Genomic DNA, 20,678 nt, shown 5'->3' on the forward strand with positions numbered 1-20,678 from the left:
ACTTGCCCAGCCCATTTTCTTGCACTTCGCATACAGAAAAGGCACACGCATCTCTAATGTACCTTTGAATATGTCATTAACAACTAGTTGTCCAGCTCGGTTCCATACACACTGCGTGGAATTTCTGTAAATGCGGTTGTCACTACCTGTATTTTCAGGAGTTAATTCGGTAGTAGAATGCAGTTGTCACTCTTGAAAATTCCTGAAAAGTGTGTGCGTGTACAGAACAGTATTAAGCACTAAAAGGCACACGATGAGTTAACTGTCCTGTAACCAACATCACATATAATATGAAACATCTGCCAATACAACGTTTTTCCAAAATAATAAAAAAATGTTTTTAAGTCATAAGACTTTAATGATCTCGCATTGTTGCAAAGCAGCTCTACAAAATACATGTTGTAAAACAACAAGACAATAAACATAAACTGAATAGTAATTCATGTAAAATAGGAAAATAAAGGTAGAGATGCAAACATGGAAACACGTTGGACTGACAAATGTTTAATACAAAACAACTGTAAAAATCATGTGATTTACAAAATGAATGCCATCACCAGTGCTGAGTTTGTTGTGTTACTCTTCCTGAATGTATGTAGTCGATGGTCATCCAGTGTTTCGTTGATGGTATATGATGAACATTGACATTTCAACAACACATTTTGATGAATCACACTACGTATTTTCAGTACATTAAAAGCACTACTGAAAGGTTTACTGGAAACCAATAGAGAAATAAATAAAAAACAAAACATACCTTGACTTTGTTAAATGTGAAGGTTTACTGTTGCTTTTCCTCTGGCGTCTTTCTCAACTGTTCTGTGCTCTTTCACCATGACCAGATGTAAATGTCTTTCTCTTCCACACGTCCACACCACATCACGTTCATGCAAAGCAGAACAAAAGATGCTCATTTGTAAAACAAGGAAACTATTTGAATTCTTAGGATAAGCATCATGACTTTCAATCTAACTTATTTTAATATACCGTATCTTTCATATGTATAAACATAAGTCAACGCCATCTGATGGGAATTCATACCTATTTGACGAGGTGGCCCATTCATGTGAATTCTTATGCTCGCATTAGTATATTTTGTTATGATTTGACTTTGTCCCTGTGACGTTAGGTTTAGGGGCGGGGTTACGGTGGGTCTTTATCAATGCTTTGCCACCTCATATAACTGCCGTTTTTAGCTAAATTAACCTTTAGGGCTGTGATTTTTGAGGTAAAGTGTTGGTTAGCCACCTCCTAAAATATGTAAGACTTCCTTTGAAATCAGGTTATAAATATATAAATGTACACTGTAAAAAACAAAATGTTACAGAATTGTTTATATTTTTTACAGATTTTCAACGTATAATTTTAAAGAACTTAAATTTTTTTTCATGTATTATTAAATACAGTACAAAAACATAAATTACCGAAAAAGACCACAAATGTACAAGAAAAAACTGGGAAGCCATTTATTTTACAGGGAAAACGGTTATTTTATAGTTGATTTTTGAGATACGGTCAAAAACTGAAAAAAAAGACCGCAAATTTACAAGAAAAACTGAGAAAGCTACTTATTATTTATATATCTTTATATCCTGTAATTTTACAGGGAAAAATGTTATTTTACGGTATATTTCAGTCGCTCCAGCTGACAGAAAATTGTGTTTTTTGTACAGTGGCGGTCTGTAAATTGAAAGTCCTGCTAGTGACACGAAAAAGTTTGTGCTGCCTGACATGATTAAAGGGGCGAATTCGTGTCCATGAACACAAACCAATAGATTCTACAATCTAGAATTTACTGAATCTCAGTAAATGTTCATTTTATCGTCATGTTCTGGTATTATTGCAAATTCTTCACGTATGTTATATTTTCCTCTTTTTATGGCATGTCTATTTAAATGTTATATTGGTCACGATAAAAATGTCTCACAGTGTCTTGTATACCGTCATGATCCATTGTCTTCTCATAAAACATTGAGGTGTAGGAAAGATCATTCGGATGGAAGGATGTGTGCCTATTCCTTGAACTGCTTTCAATGTTCAGTCATCTTTCTATGCAATCTAACGGATTATTCAATCCACCTGGCTCAAGAAAGGGACAGAGCCAGTCATTCGGAACCAAAATCCCAACTCAAATCCCATGATATTTCAGGAAGGAATCATTCAGTCAATTATTCCGCTCATCACACCACAAGACATTATTCTGATGTTTTATTTCAAGATATTAGTCAGGTTTTTGTCCTTAAATATATTTTAAGGACAAGCCTTTGATGCATGTTTCAAAATGTCATTTTAGAGCTAACAGAGGCTGAGACGGAACCGAATGAGAGAGAATCCTGATAAGGAGTGTCAATAAATCAATATGGATCAATAAAAAAAGAAATGGTTCTCATAAGAATCTTTGACCGAATGGTTCTGTGGCATCGCTGTGAAGAACCTTTATTTATTTATTTAAGAGTGTATATTGTTTAATCCAGTGGTTCTCAAACCTTTTCGTTGTGAAGCGCCCTTTGTGTAGAATGCATTGCTTTGTGCCCCCCCCAAATAAAGACTTTCAAATAAAGAATCTTTAACTTATCATTTTAATTAAACCAAAAACATATTCAGTTATACAGTGCTGGAAAATCAATTCTTTTGGTTGGTGGTTGTTTGATGATTGCATAAAATCTATGATACATTTCTATATTTCATACAATGCCACAAAATCTGTGCCCCCCCGGATCCATCTTTTGAGAACCACTGGTTTAATCTATTTATCATTTATTCTGTCACCTCCAGTCAGTCTGACAGAAGAGAGCCACATTTCAACTCAACAGGCGTCAAGATGTGTGGAATCAAGGAAATGTTTGACTCTGACCCGTCAGCACTGATTCAGGATCAGTGCTTTCTGTTTAAACACGTTCTGTTGGTTTTACTTCCTGATGATGTAACACATTTCACATTGTCAGATGGGAACGGGATAAGGACTGATATGTGGCGGAGCGGGTTTGTTTGCGGTGACCTGGTGTTGGTTCGCTGTCTGTTGGAGAAATACATTCCTGAAATAATGGTGTCCCTCACGAGCTCACGCTGAAGACTTTATTACGGACAGAGATGGCAGGTGAGTGTGACTGGAGGTTAAAGTTTGCTCTTCATTCACATGTTCTGATCAGTGTTTCTACATAGTTTTGTCTTATACATACATGACCAGTGTGTTTCTCAAAGCGATTCACAACAGAAAGCTTATTACAACGATTTAACATTTCAACTGTCGAAAGGATTTTGTGGGAAATGTGAGTTTGACATCATTTGACTTCAACTGCGTTAAGATACGCAGCTGTAAATACAAACTACTTTCTTTATTGTATGCCTCTCTCTCTCTCACTAAATTTACATAGTAAAATGAAGTCTGGGCCGAGAGGAAAGTGAAAGTGTTTACGCTCACACCCTTCACAATAAAACAAATACTTTGTAGTTCAACAGTTTTCAAAGGGATAGTTCACTCAATAGTTTATTCACCTTCATGTCATTTCAAACCTGTGTGATGTTTTCTTCTACAAAACACAACAATATGTTCAAAGAATGTGAAAAAAATCTGTCTATCAGTACAACCAGTCTTAAATTAAAAGCTTAAATGATATAAACCACATTTATGACACTTTAATGATGCTTTTGCATAAATTAAACCTGTGACGTGTGGTCTACGTTCTGTCTAGTGCATGAAACAAAGTTTGATACAACCTGATGGGTAGAAAATAATAATAGAAATGTCCTTTTTGGGCAAATATTGAATATGTTTCCTTCTGCTCATGTTTATATGAAGATAACAAGAACTCCAAGGAACTGGAAGGTCTTCTGAAAACATATGTTGACGAATTACTGGAGCTGTGTCGTGTCTGTGACATAACACCAGAGAGGTATCACTCTTTTCTGTAATGTTTCATAAGTAACTAATAATTGCTAGTGTATACTGAAAAAAGTAAAGTAAGGGATTACACTGTAAAAAATCCAACTTAAAAACTTAAGTTAAATAGCTTCATTATTCTTTTTGGTTGAAACAAATTAGCTTTACGAGTCAATTAAACTTAAATTATATTGAACGGACTTAAGTCAGTTACATAATTAAGTTCAGTTGACTCATAAAGCTAATTTAACTTAAACATTTAAGGCAGCGAAAATTGGTGAATTGTTTTACTGTGCAATATTCGTTATTAAGTAATTTTATTACAGCTACTTGTGATGTTTTTTGCATGACATAATTTATATACAGTACATTCAACAAATATGTATTAAACATGATTGAATTAAAGATTTATATTTAGGCAAGTCTGCATTATAAATGCATTACTGGTGAGCTTATTTTGTTGAAATGTACAGTATATAAAAAAAATATTAATTGTGATTCTTGTTACAGGTAATGTTTAACTTCTTTGTTAACTAAAAAGAAATACTGTTTGAAATTTCACGTGCAGTCGCGCGGTTGTGTTGAAACACTGTAGCTACAGTTTTTCACAGAAGAAATTCTCTTTCAGATTTCTGAGATGTCATTGTTGTCCTTCTCTTTCACTATTTTATTTCCAGCGGCTTCACTAAGAAAAGGCAGACAATTAAAAAAACAGCAAAATCGCTGATGAATTCCTCTGATTTCTCAACAATATACAGCATCATCCAGTCAGGAATAAAATCAATCCACAATACAAAGCAAGCATTGAAAAAGGATTTATGTCCTGTTCAGCCGTGTGCCTCGAGCGGTAAGACTTCTGCTTTACCAGTGAACAACCATTAGGCCCAGTTTCACAGACACATCTTAAAGCAGTAGTTCACTTTAAAATAAGCCCCCGTTGACCTTCCATAGTAGGAATAAAAATGTGTGTCAATGGGGGCTTATTTTGTCCTGTCTGTGAAACCGCCCCTTAATGTTTTTATAATACTTCAGCATATGTTTGTTCTTGGGTTTCAGTGTCTGTACCGCGCATAATGGATGTCATCAGACCGGAAGGTACTGAGCTGTTCGTGTGTACAAACAAGTCACATTAAAAATATTTCACTCAAAAAAAGGACAAGTAGTTGTTAAAAGCAGATATTGTCCATCGTCTGTCGTGTTGTTCTAAGCCCGTATGACATAAAACACATTCACACATATCAACCTGTGTATTCACAATTCACTTTTTTTCAAATTATTTTACAGTAGTTGTCTTCAAATTTATTAACCAATAAAAACATGAAATATCCCGCAGACCTTTCAGAACTCATCAAGCACCGCAAAGAAATGACAAGAATATGTTCAGAAGATTTAAGAGAATATCTTGACATTATTCTTAAAGAGTTGGAAAAAATCATACCTGATGATGATCAATCACAAGGTAATGAAAATGTACCAGATGTAGACAGAATTTAGTTTTTGAAAACGAAATGGAACATTAATATCTAAGACAGTTTAATGCTCTCCCTGTGTCAGGTGCTAACTCACAGTTAAAAACTGAAAAAAAGAAGCATGAATTATTCATGGGTTTCTGGTGACTTTTGTTCTGCTTCCGCTTCAGATACTGATTGTGTTGAACTCGCCTTCAGTTGTGAGACCTGTTCAGAGTTTGAAGTGAGTGATGAGCGGCACAGCCTGATTTCAGGACATATACATACATAGCTATAGCATTAAATAGTTTGGTGAAATTCTCTTTGTTTGAAAACGTACAAATATCATTTTTTAAACCTACAGAATGTTAACAACAGTTACCTGTCCTCTTTGTCTGCACACTGTGTTCTTTTCTCTGCTTTATAGTAGATTTCGGCTATTAGTCCTCCATGCTCTTTCAATCGCAATACATTCTGTATTCCATCTCTGTAATCACGACAGACAACGAAATCACACTTCTAGTCACTCCAGATGTCATATTTTGAGATGGCTTTTCTTGCTTTTAAACGTGGCAGTTTATCTGACCAACATGACACAGATAATACTTTGACAGGATTCATGTGAATGGAAACTGACTGACCCCGGGGAGATGTCAGATGATGTCCAGATGAAGTACAGGTGCTTTATTGTTATTATTTCTCATCGATTCATCAGTTCTTTAAATGATGTGTCACGATCATGAAAGACCCAGGTGTTTTGTGTGGAAGCACATGGCCATTGTTTGTTTTTGGTTTGCCATGTGCTTCCCTGTCTCATTTCCTCATCTTGTCATTGTTTCATGTCCTATAGCCTAGTTTAGTCCAATCATTTTGTTATTCTGTTTTCTTAATTCTGTGTTGTTTTACCCCCTCATGGGTTTTGTTTTCCCTGCTTTTTGTTAATTAAAGTCTTTTGTTATCCTCAAGCTGTCTGCGCCTGCGTTCTGTCTCTTGCTTTGCCTGACATGATGATTGTAATGATCGTCATTGGCTTGTTTTCTTTCAGAATGAAGCTTGCATCAGGCTGTTATGAGTGCAGGAGAACTGGTCTTCGTGTTGAATGTTCTGGTGACGTCGAGCTGGAATATCACACGTGTGACTGGGAATCTGTGAGTGATGATCTACATCAAGGGAATTTAACACCCTGCGGCCCTTTGATTGACATCAAGGTCATCTCAGGAGAACTGAAGACAGTCCATCTACCTCACTTTCTCTGTTTAGGTACATTCTTACTAAATGTAAGAATTTTCAACACTTTACGTAAAATAAAATTGAAGTGTAATGCCTTTCAGGTGGCGGTAACGTCGAGGATGCAGTCCAAGTTCTTCACGCTGAGGACAGTGCGGTTTCATTCGAGAAGTGCGTGTTGACTCGATTCCACGCTAAACTTTTAGACAACACATTTTCAGCAAAAGGTCTTGTGATGAGGATTATCCACCTTCTTGTGAAACTTCACTGTAAAACGCTGATCTATCAGACTGTCAAAACTCACCTGACCCTTCACGTCTACCTGATTCCAGATGATAGACACATGAGTAAGGTACGTCACATTTCAACTGAACGCGTCGGGACGGTCAGATGTCTGATGTTTTATGAAATGTATAACATTTCTGCTCTGTAGGCTGTTAATGAAGAGGAGCGTGGAAGTACCTTCATCAAAAAGCCGGGACCTGTGCGCTCACTTCAGATGAATGACTGGTTTACACTCAAAACGCTGAGGAAAGGGAAGAAATCTGAACGTCGTTCTGATATCACACCCGAGGTAACTTACTGCGTGGGCTTACAATTGCACTGCACTTGTTTCGGTTTTAATTTCACTTAAATTCTAGCAATTCTATTATGTTTTTCTTACATTTTATGATTTATATTGTTTGAAATGTACAAATTTCAATTTATTTCATTTTTGCCTTGGCTCTTGATGAGTTTTTCAGAAAATATTTAGGATGACGTCTTATTTCATTTCAATGAACAGAAATGTTACATGGTATTAGTCAACCAGTTGCCCCCCCATACAAATACTTATAATATTAAACTTAGAATTGTAATTAAAACCAAAAACAAATTCTGTTATGAAATGCTGGAACATCAATACTTGTGGTTGATGGTCTTATTTTGCTGTTGTTTGATTGCATATAATTTATGATAAATTTCTATTTCATATAATGCCACAAAATCTGTGCCCCCCCCTGGATCCATCATGGGGCCCCCAGTTTGAGAGCCACTGCCCTAAAGGAGTCACAATTATTTTACTTCACTTAAAAAATATGTTTTAAGACTTTGTAGTCGAAATACAAAAACATGTTATCTTCAATAATACACCTGCGCCGTTTTCAGCCCAAAACATCAAACCTTTTCCTTTATTCTCCATCAGATATTACAGCTCAAACACAATCTGGAGTTCTTTGAAATATTCATTAAATCTCCAAAAGAGGAATTCTCCCTGCAGCTGATAAAACAGAAAAGTGATATTGTTTGGGACGTCACGATACGCAAAGGTCAGATTCATTCATTCATTTGTTTTATTTTCTTAATTTTCATCTGAACCTCAGAGGTGCCTGGCACCTGTTGTTCATCATAAACATTTGATGCTGTTACCCCCGTCTACAGTCGTGGCCAAAAAAATTAGCAGTGACAATTTTGTGTTTTGCAATTTTGCTGCGTCTGTTTTGTAGATTCGTTTTCCACATGTTTCTACGGTGTGCTGGATAGCTTAAGTTTTAAAGGCATTTATTGGCAAAAACATAATATATGCAAAGAGTCAATATTTTAAGTGTTGGGCCTTGTTTTTCATAACCTTTTGGGCTCCTGCTTGTCCACTCACTTTTTGAGGATCGGCCACAGCTTCTCTATATGGGATTGACATCTGGAGAGTTGCTTATTTTGCAGTTACTTAAAATACATCAGATCACTCTGCATAATAATATTTAAACAACGTGAATGAACACTACAACAGCTTCAGCAGAAACTTTGCAAAACACAGCATTTATGTCGCTGCCAATACTTTTGGCCGCAATTGTACGCCGGACATGAGCGCTGTGACACCCCATGAGAAACCCATTAGAAACAAGGCTTGTTGTGGAAGCAAACTAACTCTGATATATCTGATCTTGTAATTGATGCAAAATGAAAGTGTTGTTCCATCTTGTTAATACGCCAAAACTGATAGATGTAACTATCCAAAACGGTCTCATGAATTGCGTATAAATAACACGCTGTTGCATTATCGTGAAATATGTATGCCAAAGTTCGATTATCCTGCAGACTTGGATGTCAGAATTGAAGAACAGCATTAATAAACATTTTAATAAAATGAACAAAGTTTATTGTAGAGAGAAAACATTTAGATTTAGATTTAGATTCAATTTTATTGTCATTGCACATGTACGAAGGTACAAGGCAACGAAATGTGACCTCTGCATTTAACCCATCCAGAGAGTAGTGAACACACGTACCCCCGGAGCAGTGGGCAGCTATCACTACAGCGCCCGGGGAGCAAGTAGGGGTAAGGTGCCTTGCTCAAGGGCATCTCAGTTGTTACCCGCCGGCCCTGGGAATCGAACCGGCAACCTTCTGGTCACGAGTCCAACTCTCTAACCATTAGGCCACAACCATTAGGCCAAAAACATAGTTCCTTATCAAAAGCTACACTCGATGCTGCATTTCAAACGCTATGGGAGAACCTTCTTTGGTCGACCGGCTGTGAAGCACGTGTGTCAAACACGCCAAGAATTGGCTTTAAATAACCTCGGCAGGTCATGTGGCTAATTACCCCCACACCTGCTAGTTATAAATATGTGTGAAAGCGGACGCATCTTCAGGTTCTTTTGTCTTCAAGGACCGCTTTGTGTGTGTGTGCGCGTCTGTGTTTGTGAGGGAGAAGTCTCCCTCTTCTTTATTTTTCTCAGTGTGACACAAAAGAGAAAGAAAATAGTATTTTTTTACACTAGTATGTAAGCACTTTATTAGTCACTTAGCCTAGTGTAAAATAAGCTAAGTGAGAGATCTTACCATGGCTGACTCGGATCGGAGATGTGTCTCTCCCTGTGAGAGGATCCTCTCCGATTTCGATAAGCATGAGTTCTGATTTGAATGCTTGGGGGCTGATCATGCCGCCCGGGGACTTGAGGGAGAGTGCGAACTCTGCGACGTCTTTGACTTCCGGGTTCTGTGTGCTTGGCTCGCTTTTTTAAGCGAGACCGAGCCACGTCTTCCTCGTCCTGGGGTTCGCGGTTTGATCTTGCTGAGGCAAGGGAGACGGATCCGTCTGCTTCTCCTGTGCATTCGCCGAACCGTGACGTCCTCGCGTCCGCTTCTGAAGCGTGCCCCGGCACTTCTTCTGAGCCGGCGGAGGACGAGGGGTCTTCTGCGGGGTTAGAAAGCACCGCCTCGGGGCGGTCCTCTCGCGACATGAAGGCGACTGAGGATTTACTCGGGGCAGTAACCAAGGCAGTCGACAGGCTCAAACTCGACTGGCCACAGGAACAAGAGTCCCCCAAGGGATCAAAGCTTGATGACAGATATCTGTCGGGTGGCCGGGGGGATGAGCCCCAACATCGGGCTCTCCCTTTCTTCGAGGATCTCCATGGCGAGCTATCTCGCTCGTGGCAGAAAACTCATTCCTCCCGTGTCTTCGTGCCATCGACGTTGGTTTATTCAACCATCGTTGGCGCGAGACCACGGGGGTATACGATGATGCCCCGGCTGGAAGAGACGCTGGCGAGCTATCTCTCCCCTGGGACATCATCGTCCCTGAAAAAGCCTTCTCTCCCTACCAAGCCTTGCAGGCTTACATCTGCGCTGGTGGGGAAGGCTTTTCAGGCAGCGGGTCAGGCAGGTGCTGCCTTGCACACCATGGCGGTTTTGCAGGCATACCAGGCTGACTTGCTGGATGATGTGAGCACTGACGGGGTGATTGATGAGACGGCGTTTGCAGAGCAACGCCGGGCCACAGATTTGTCTCTCCGTGCTACCAAGCAGATGGCCCGTGCTATCGGCCATTCTATGGCTGCACTGGTCACCACGGAGAGGCATCTGTGGCTAAACCTCACGGGCATCAAGGACAGGGACCGGGCGTTCCTCCTTGATGCCCCGATCTCGCCTTCCGAGGAGGCGAAACGCCACGAGGATGCGTTCGTGAGGTATCTACCCCGTCGTGCTCAAGCGTCTGAAGTGTCTGCACCTGAGGCGCGAGGCCATCAGGGAGAGTGTGGCGAATCGCGCCCCCCCTCGCAGAGGCAGGGGAGCGGCCCACCACGCCCCTCAGGCCGCCTCGGGAGGGCCAGACCTGAGGCGCTTCATCTCTGCCAAGAAGAAGAGATCCTGAGACATGTGTGCCCGGGACTGTGGGGGTGTGCCCCCCCGGGGAGGGGTGCATAAAATTCCAAGAGAAATTAGAGGCTCCTCTTCGGCACCCTCACAAAGCTGCGTTGCAATCTCCGCCGCCACCTGCGTTTCGGGGATTAGCAGGCTCAAAAATAATGCTAGATGTTCGATCGTCTCCTGCCACATCTTAGGACGCCAGACATCTGGCATCCCCCCAACGAGACGAAGTGCCGACATTGATACCCCTTTCAGAGAAGCTGGCAGCATGGAAACTACTGCTAGGTATCTCTCCATGGGTAGAAAGAACCGTAGTCAAGGGCTACAGGATTCAATTTGCACATTGCCCTACGCATTTCAACGGCGTGGTCTTCACGTCCGTGCAACCGGAGCGAGCGCATCTGTTGGCACAAGAATTACAAACTCTGCTGGTCAAAGGGGCCATAGAACGTGTACCCCCCAACCCCCAGAGGCAGACAAGGGTGACGCGCCAGGGGCTTCGCACCCTTTCTATGTGGTTCAGACCTCGGTTTTTGACTTTAGGTCCCACTCTCGGTCCGTGTTGTCATCGCAAGATGCTAATGACAGACGCTTCCCTCACGGGCTGGGGAGCGGTCTTAGATGGCCATCCAGTCCAGGGGGTCTGGAGAGGTCAACTTCTCGATTGGCACATCAATTGCCTCGAGATGATGGCTGTATTTCGGGCCCTGAAATACTTCCTCCGGGAGTTATGAGGCTACCATGTCCTAGTGCGGGGTGGACAACACTTCAGTAGTCTCGTACATAAATCATCAAAAATCATTTTGACCATTATACAGTATGACGAAAATGTGACTAAGTTTGTACTATGGACTAAAACGAGATGAAAATGCATAGACATTTAGTCGACTAAACACAAACAGGACAAGGATGACTTAATAAGATAAAGACTAAAATAAAAAATAGCTAATTAACAAATATAACAAAATTAACACTAGGCATATACAGTATGTCTAACTTTGTCCGACTTCGCCTGACTAGAAACACATTGTGCAGGTGTTATTATACCAACATAGACAGCTTCACAACATTGTCTTGTGACGTTATTATGAACCTTGAGAATGAGACCACCACAAACCCATATCTACTTGTGAAGACAATACAAACGCAACATCCAACAGAATGTAGAACATAGCATGAAGAAAAGTCATATATTAACTAGATAGAAATGAATATGATCTATAACTAATAAACATTGTAAAAATAATAAATAATACAAAATAATGATATATATATATTTATAAATAAGCAATAAATAATAAAGAATTATAATAAGGAAAAATAAGGATAAGAAAATACGAAATTAAATACAACAGAAAATGTACAGTATGTCTGTACTCTCAAGTCAGAATTTCATAATCATTAGAAAACACACGCACGCACGCACGCACGCACGCACGCACACACACATACATGTTGGGTTTCCATGTTTTATGGGGACATTCCATAGACACAATGGTTTTTATACTGTACAAACTGTATCTCATATTCCCTCCCCCTAACCCTAACAATCACACACAACTGTCTGCTCTTTTATATTTTCACAAAAGTTCATTCTGTGTGATTTATAAGCTTGTTTCCTCATGGGGACCAAAAAATGTCCCCACAAGGACAAGTGTTTTGGATATTGCCATCTTTGTGGGGACATTTTGTCCCCATACTGTAGGGTTTACCCTTCCCACACACACACACACGCACGCACTTTTAGGAAATTCAGATCCTATAATCGATCACTACAAATCAAACTTGAGCACTAAACACAATAGAAAAGGTGTCACGTTGGACAGATGTTGAACATTGTTTGTCATGTTTAGATATATCTTAAACACCTTTGGTTATATTGCATGGCGAGGTTACCTTCAGTTGTGTAGATGCACGTAATTGCCAACTCTGAAGAAGTAGAATTGTGACGCGACATGACGTTCAATTCAATAAGTATGCTTGACTGTGATTGTATTGAAGTTATGTCCACGATGAAGTGTACAGTTTTACCATAATACAAATTGTGCAGTTAGCTAACATCATGTTTTCAAGCCGAAACACAACCATTAGAGGTTAAGATCACAGCAGGTAGGAGATTATTTTTCAATATTTTTTCTTTGATTCTAGGTGATTACAAACAGAACACTTCTGCAGCCGGTAAGCAATAATGTGCACATGTAATTGTTAGACATATCACATTGATAGAAAATCCAGCTTTCATACGACTTTGCTTTTAATTTGTACTGAATTATTTGGCAGATTTTACAGATGGAGGCAAAGGATCTTACAGCTCAAGTGGTAAGAAAAGAGATTGTAATTGTGATGATTAAATGATGTAAAACAGCATGATCCTGAATGATTGACATGCATTTGACACTGCGGGACAACACTAGACTCTCTGTTCACAACTGACGCTCATACCACCAGCAACTTATTCTCCTGTGTGATGCACATGAGCTCATAACAAAAACTGAATTACATTCAATAATGATAGTATGTCGCACCCCAATCTTGTTTAAGTTGAATAAGTTAACAACAGTCATTTTATAAAAGAAGTGTTGTTTTCTTCATAATCTGCTGCTGCAGGTGAAAGATCTGTGCATGAGATCCTTCTGAAGTGTCTTGATGATCTGAAGTCAGAGGATCTCAGACTATTCACATGGCATTTGACTGAAGCCGATCGTGAGTCCCAAATCCCCAAAAGCAAACTGGAGAATAAGATGACGTGTGATGTTGTGAGTTGTATGATTGATCAATATCAAGAGGACGGTGCTGGAAGAGTCACTCTGATGATTTTGAAGAGGATGAACCAAAACAATCTTGCCAAAGAACTGCAGGAGGCGCTCGACTCGATGTGAAAGGTCACTATAAACTATAAAACACACGTCTGTTTTACAGCACCTGATGGACAATAATTGATGGGAATATTACAACCTCGTGCTTCTGCTTTATTTCTACAGATGGATAAATCAGTCACCAACTGTTTGTTACAATGTGTTTTCTTCAAATCTGCTTTGATGAACAAAACATACACACCTGTCTTTAACACATTTCAACAGAGCATGCATCTTAAAGGCTTATTTTTATAACCTCATTAAACATAAATGTAAGAAAATGAGTGAGGCTTCTGGTTAAATCAACAATCTAATAAATCAACAAATCATTCATAAAACAAGAAATAAGTACATTAAAATGCAGCAATAATACTATTCTCACGTTCTCTTCACTGGTGTGAGGATTTTTTAAACCGTTTTGTATGTAGCCAAGAGACAATAAAAGCTTTTTAATGTAAAACGTCTTGGTTACGGATGTAACCTCGGTTCCCTGATGGAGGGAACGAGACGTTGTGTCAATCCGACAGATGGGGTTCGTCCTTGAGAACCAATCGCTTCCGATCAAGGAAAATTAGCGAATGAAATTTGCATGCCGGACTCCACCCCCGGATATCCGGGTATAAAAGGGAGACGGCGTGCCTCATTCATTCACCTTAGTTCTGAGGAGCCTGAGACCTCTCACGACTGCCGCCGAGGATGCCATGTGCCCAGGAGCCTCTGAATTTCAGGGGGGGCCGCTGGCTGCTTGAAATATTTCAGGCAGTTCAACACTGACTGAGCGCTTTCTGAGTCAGTCGCGCTGTAATGGAGACAGAGTTGAGTTCCATACCAAAAAAGAGGATGCTCTGCACAGAGGAGAGCTTGCTCTTTTTCGATTGACCTGTGGTCCCAGTCGATCTAGGTGCCGAAGCACTAGGTCCCTGTGTGTACATAACAGATCTCGCGAGTGTGTCAAATGAGCCAGTCGTCGACATAGTTTAGTACCCGCACACCTCTCTCCCTGAGGGGAGTGAGGGCGGCTTCCACGATCTACATGAAGACTCGTGGGGACAGGGACAGACCGAAAGGGAGGACTCTGTACTAATATGCCTGACCCTCGAAAGCGAACCGTAGGAACGGTCGATGACGAGGTAGAATCGAGACATGAGAGTAAGCGTCGTTCAGGTCGATTGCCATGAATCCATCTTGACATCTGATAGATGCCAGGATGCGCTTCTGCGTAAGCATCCTGAACAGTAGCTTGAGTAGGTGCCTGTTCAGGGTACGCAGATCTAGCGACCCCCGCTTTTTTGGGGACGATGAAGTACGGGCTGTAAAACCCGTTGAACATCTCGGCTAGAGGGACGAGCATGATTGCTTCCTCACCAGAGGGGTGGCGACCTCGGCCCGAAGCGCGGGAGCATCTTTGCCTCTGACTGAGAGTTTAGTTGCCGAACATCATCGTGTAGAGGGTGAGAGCGGCTGTGATAATACCCAGACGATGAAGTAGCACAACGCACCGTCGATTGAGAGTGCTTAAGCTGCTGATTATCCTCGACATTGGGTCTCGCCGTGACGCAACGTCGAGTTGCCGAACACCGTCATGTAGAGGGTGAGAGCGGCTGTGATAGACACCCAGAGAGAGAGAAAACTCTTAGAAGTGGGCTGTTGGGACGGGGCAGGAACCGTCCCGGATCGACCAACCAGCGATGGAATGGCTGGGGTCAGGCCCGAAGGTATTCTCGATCTCCCTGGGGTCTTCCCATGAGGGCCACTTCGGCTTCCGCCGTGGCTGCTGACGGGGTGGTGGTCTCCTCTTCGATGTCTTCTTCCGGGGGGCCGCCTGAGTGGAGGACCAGGGCTGCTGGGAAGCAGATGGTGCACGGGATCTTGACAGCCAGAGGGCGGCCGAATCGCAGCGGGGGAGGACATCTTGATATCCTCTGTCTGCTTCTTTACTGTCGAGAACTGCGGCTCGACAGTATCACCAAGCAGCCCCCCCTTGCGAGATGGGTGCGTCGAGAAAGCGGACTTTCTCGGCGTTACTCATCTGTGCAAGGTTCAGCCAGCGGTGTCTCTCCTGGACCACAAGTGTGGACATCGCCCGACCCAGGGCCCGCGTGGTCACCTTGGTTGCCCGTAGAGCGAGGTCGGTGATGGCGCGGAGTTCCTGCATAAGCGCTGGGTCGGTCTTACCCTCGTGGAGCTCTCTCAACACCTTGGCCTGATGGACCTGCAGGATGGCCATAGCGTGGAGAGAGGGGACAGCTTGGCCCGCAGCAGAGTAAGCTCTCGACACCCAAGATGCCGAAGAACCTACATGCTTTGGACGGGAGTCTAGGTCGAGCCACTGGGGGACATCGACGTATCCTCTAGCTGCCCCACCATCGAGGGAAGAAAGGGTGATGGAACTAGTTGATGTGCACGCTCCGAAAGGGGACGTTCCAGGTCGTACTAAGGTACTCATGCACTTCCGGAAAAACATGGCACTGGGGGCGAGTGCGGCTTGGAGCCGCTCTCAAACCCGAGGTACCATGTATCCAGCCGCAAGCGTTGGGAGAGGCAATGCGGGCCCTGAGGGAGGGAGCTCCGAGGAATCGTCAGAGTCCGATGCCAGTAAGTCACCCTCCGATGCTGCAACGGACATCTCATCATCATGCACCATTTCCGATTACGTGGTTGAGGACCAAGACGGTGGGACCGTCTCCTGGGGAACGGTCAGACGAGCGAGACGAGGTGTGAACAGTCCACGAGCCAGTGGCTGACGGATTAGCGCTCACAGTAATCCTCATATCACCCTCGCTGCTCGCCGTAGCGGGCGGCAGGGCCGTAGTCCTGCCGTCACAGAACGGGAAGCAGACGAGGTGGTGGCTGAGTCCCGTGGGACGCCCAGGGGAAGTCGCCGCAGGAAGGGACAGTCCGCTGCACCACGTCGTAGAACCGGCAGTCTTGTAGTTGCTATTTGTAGCGAAGTTTGTTGATCATGAGCGAAGGCTCCAAAGAACAAAAGGTGAATGAATGAGGCACGCCGTCTCTCTTTCATACCCGGATATCCGGGGGCGGAGTCCGGCATGCAAATTTCATTCGCCAATTTCATTGGCCTTTTCTAATAAGTCGGAAGCGATTGGTTCTCAGGAACGAACCCTATCTGTCGGCTCGACACAACGTCGAGAGACCGACAGAAAGGGAACATGTGAAGGTTTGCTGTTGCTTTTTCTTGGCGTCTTTTGCAACTGTTCTGTGTTCTTTGACCATGACCAGATGAAAATGTATTTCTCCTCCAAACGTCCATCAATTTCACATTTGAAAAGTAAAAACTATCGACGGTTCGGTCCGAAGTTAACTTCGGGTCTGTGTTTGTTTATTTATCAGTCTAGTGGCTACTACTATGACAAATTATATTTATTTACATTACACATATACTGTATATAAATACATATATATAAATATATATATATATAAATATATATTTTTGATTTATTACAATGAATATAAACTAAAATATTAAAATGAAAGAATCACTCTACAGGGACATTGTTGTTATTGTTTCTTTGTGGAGGTCTACCAGAAGATAAGTTTGGGCCGCATAGCGGTTATGTTGTTGCCGTCTATAGACCGTTTCTTCGGACACGGGCGCACCTGACCCCCAGTTAATTTCTGGTTTGTGTTTGGCTAATGTCTAATAATATAACAATTTATATTTTATTTAATTGATGTTAATATTCATTTATATGTTTATTTTATTGTATAATAATTGTATTAAATTAACGATTCGTTGAATGGGTCCTGTAGTTCGCATTTAAAGAAACCGTATGGTTCACTGACATCTAGCAGTTGAGTTTTGTATCGCAGTCTCAATTCTATATATTGGAGACACGTTTAGTCAAGTGAAGGCTCTTAGTTTCTTTTGCTTGTTATCAGAAACAGTGTTGCCAACTCTTTTCAATGGAAAGTAGCTAAAGCCTGCCCGAAAAGTCGCTAAATGTCGCCAGATGAAGTCACGCGCTAATTTGCATATCAGCGACGTCATCACGTAGTATCTGACAAGCTAAGTTCTTCAGGTCTGCATCATATCTCCACACTCTGAGCTGTCGTATATAGTATTATATTAAAACAATTCACCCAAATGCACAATAAATAGGTTATTAAGTTCTATTATTTTTTTATAATAAATTATTTTTGTGTTTCTATTGGCAGACAACAAAAACTATGTAATAGTGAGTGAACTCAACCCCTTTAAACTACACACCAGCAGTAATTTTCATTGAACAGTTAAAATCCGTCTTTGTTCATGTTTACACGTCCATAGTCATGGCGTTTCATCACGTTTCGTAATCAAATGCTCAAACAAGGTCAATAAGTGAATAGTTCTTGGAAACACTGTTTGTACATACAAACTGCGAATCTCATTCTCAGTGGGTCTTCAGCTGCTTCTCTCTGGTGGGTGCTCACACTGTACAGAGTAGACAGAGAGGCGGTGCTGCCCGCGCGGGGAAGGCAAAAACTCGCTCTGGCGGGGCAGTAGAAGTGAAGCAGAATGTTTCGCTTAGTCGCCAAGGCTTATTCAGGAAGTAGCTAGATTTGTCGGTAGTCGCTTTTTGAAAAATAAGTCGCTAAAAGGGTCTGAAAAGTCGCTAAATATAGCGACAAAGTCGCCAAGTTGGCAACATTGAAAATATCTATAGGCGCTCTCTGGTTTGTGAATGCGTAGCGGAAGTTAAGGGCAGTCCACAAACTCACGCATGCGCAGTAACGTTTGTTTATGTTGCTTTGAAACCGTCTGTATAAAATCTAATTTGGGATATTAGCTTGTTGATAATCGCTAGTTTCTATTGTTTTATATCTTCTGAAAGTACTTTTTGACATCAGCTAAGTAGATTGCAAAGAATACAAAAGTGTTCCAAAAACTTTTCTCCGTTAAATTTCTCACGAACTTTTCATACCTGTCAACATTTGGGTACAAGAATCTGCAAGACTTATGAGCTTCCGTTTGCGTTCGATAGTCTTGGAAAAACCTGCTGGAGAACATAAAACATACTTGCTTTCTTTGTAATCAATACGAATTGTAGATGTAAACTTGTTGTCATAAAATATCAAATCGTAACGGTAGATTAGCGTTTTAAAGACGTGTAAAGTGAACATGTTTTCATCATCAGAAGTCAGCTCCCAGATAGCACAGGTACATCTGTAAGATGTCTGCTAAAGATCTGCTGTGTAAAAACATCTGCTAAACATTTTAGAAAGAGCCGTTGTACATCCCTTCGAAATCCTACACATCTTACAGACATCGTCTAGAGGTCTGTATGACATCTGACAGCAGACGTCTCAGAGATGTAGGGCACATGAGCAAACAGCATCTGACAGATACCTTCCAGATGAAAATGCAGACATCAAATAGATGTCTGCCAGGTGTACGTGTGCTATCAGGGCTAACAGGCTAATGCCCCAAATCGATTTTATACATACAAATGTACTGCCTGTATTCATTAAAAAAGACTTCTAATAAAGGAAAAAAAACAAATCCACGGAGAAGAAGCGGTGATTTATTCATCTTTTTCGAGGTAATACAGAATCAGTTTATTAACTCGATGAAAACAGAGGGAAAGTAAATAGAAAGAAAGACAAAAGGTGGAGATTTTGAGACGATGGGTGGAGCTGATGTTTAGCAGAAGACTGTGGTTGGCTCTCATACCCTCCCGTCACAGTTTGAGCTGTCCAATAAAATGTTGTATCATGAGGACGCGCAATCGGATTGGACGCGAACTCTGTGGGAAATCAGCATAGATCAGTGAATAAATACCTCTCCACGTCCACAGAGCACCACAACTTTGAAATTATTCTCAGACCGCAGTCATGCCTGAGCCCGCGAAATCAGCTCCTAAGAAAGGATCCAAGAAAGCCGTCGTGAAGAGCGCCAGTAAGGAAGGGAAGAAGCGCAGGAAATCCAGGAAGGAGAGTTACGCCATCTACGTGTACAAAGTGCTGAAGCAGGTTCATCCCGACACCGGCATTTCTTCGAAGGCGATGGGCATCATGAACTCTTTCGTCAACGACATCTTTGAGCGCATCGGCGGCGAGGCGTCGCGTCTCGCGCACTACAACAAGCGCTCCACCATCACATCCAGAGAGATTCAGACCGCCGTGCGTCTCCTGCTGCCCGGTGAACTCGCCAAACACGCCGTGTCTGAGGGGACCAAAGCCGTCACCAAATACACCAGCAGCAAATAAATCCTCATCTGATCTTCTGTTGATCTACACAAAGGCCCTTTTAAGGGCCGCCCACTCTCTCCATTTAAGAGCTTCCGGTATCTGCTAAAGCGAAATGTCCTAGTCGGACAAGAATAAAATGTCATAAATATACAAATGTTGGTGTGTTTTAAAGCAGCTGTTTCTTTAAATGTTGAACTTCGAGATATCTTCAGCTCTGCGTTTGTGTCTGATCACTAATGCACGACACTTTGAGTTTAATGTGCGTAAATCTATGAATGAGTTCGACTTGCCTTGATTTTTGTGAGCATTGATTGTGCTTTCTTTGCATTTATTGTAATTGTATATTACAGTTTAAAAAATACAAAAGTTTGCAAATAGTGATTAATTTCGAAAAAGAAAAGCACCACATATAAAGGGAAACAACTTACAATATTTAAAATCACTATCAGTGATGTTTATTTGCATTTAATCATTTATCAAAGCCACTTGGAGAGTTCAGGGAGCAATGAAGCGATCTGTCATACAGGAGCAATATTGAATGAGCATCTATTGTAAAGTCACTAGTTTCAACAAAAACCAGAACAATACCTGTAGAGAGAAAGAGAGGTTCGTTTTTCTCTCATTTGTCGGTCATGTATACACTGAAGAGATGGGTTTTAAGTAGTTTATATCTACTTAAACCTATATTTACTGTTTATATATTGTATTCAGTTATATTTATAAATAAATTGTGCACATTATTCATTGTGTCTATAGATCATTTTATTTCTCGGAAAGATTACTGGTTTGGAAATAAGTTTAATAAAAGACTGGAGACTGAGTGTCAGTGATGAATATGATGGTGGTTCTGTGTATAGATGAGTTATCAGAGCAGATAAATCACAGTTTCAGTTCAGAAAACCATTCATATAAGATCAATCATGACAACACTTTCAAAATGTGATTTTA

The 20,678-nt window shown here is 41.5% G+C and overlaps 2 protein-coding genes across 3 annotated transcripts; both read left to right on the top strand.

The window, feature by feature from the left end:
* Positions 1-2,955: 2,955 nt before the first annotated feature.
* Positions 2,956-17,203, top strand: sb:cb1081 (NACHT, LRR and PYD domains-containing protein 1 homolog). 2 transcript variants are annotated; one of them, XM_057346192.1, is made up of 15 exons: positions 2,956-3,097; positions 3,800-3,893; positions 4,558-4,727; positions 4,937-4,975; positions 5,214-5,339; positions 5,520-5,572; positions 5,943-6,007; positions 6,374-6,588; positions 6,660-6,907; positions 6,989-7,129; positions 7,739-7,862; positions 12,835-12,864; positions 12,967-13,005; positions 13,294-13,568; positions 13,668-17,203. In XM_057346192.1, exons 1-14 carry the CDS (start codon positions 3,091-3,093, stop codon positions 13,563-13,565), a joined length of 1,623 nt encoding a protein of 540 aa, XP_057202175.1. In that variant the 5' UTR covers positions 2,956-3,090; the 3' UTR covers positions 13,566-13,568; positions 13,668-17,203. The 2 variants fall into 2 exon arrangements, with proteins under 2 accessions (XP_057202175.1, XP_057202167.1); XM_057346184.1 differs by having other exon boundaries at positions 13,294-17,203.
* A 1,846-nt stretch (positions 17,204-19,049) lies between these two features.
* On the top strand, positions 19,050-20,470 carry LOC130561740 (histone H2B-like). Its single transcript, XM_057346279.1, has one exon. The coding sequence runs from the start codon at positions 19,374-19,376 to the stop codon at positions 19,746-19,748; it is 375 nt and encodes a 124-aa protein (XP_057202262.1). The 5' UTR covers positions 19,050-19,373; the 3' UTR covers positions 19,749-20,470.
* The last annotated feature ends 208 nt before the right edge of the window (positions 20,471-20,678 follow it).

The sequence above is a fragment of the Triplophysa rosa genome, linkage group LG1 (genome assembly GCF_024868665.1).
Source record: "Triplophysa rosa linkage group LG1, Trosa_1v2, whole genome shotgun sequence".
NCBI classification, from domain to species: Eukaryota; Metazoa; Chordata; class Actinopteri; order Cypriniformes; family Nemacheilidae; genus Triplophysa; species Triplophysa rosa.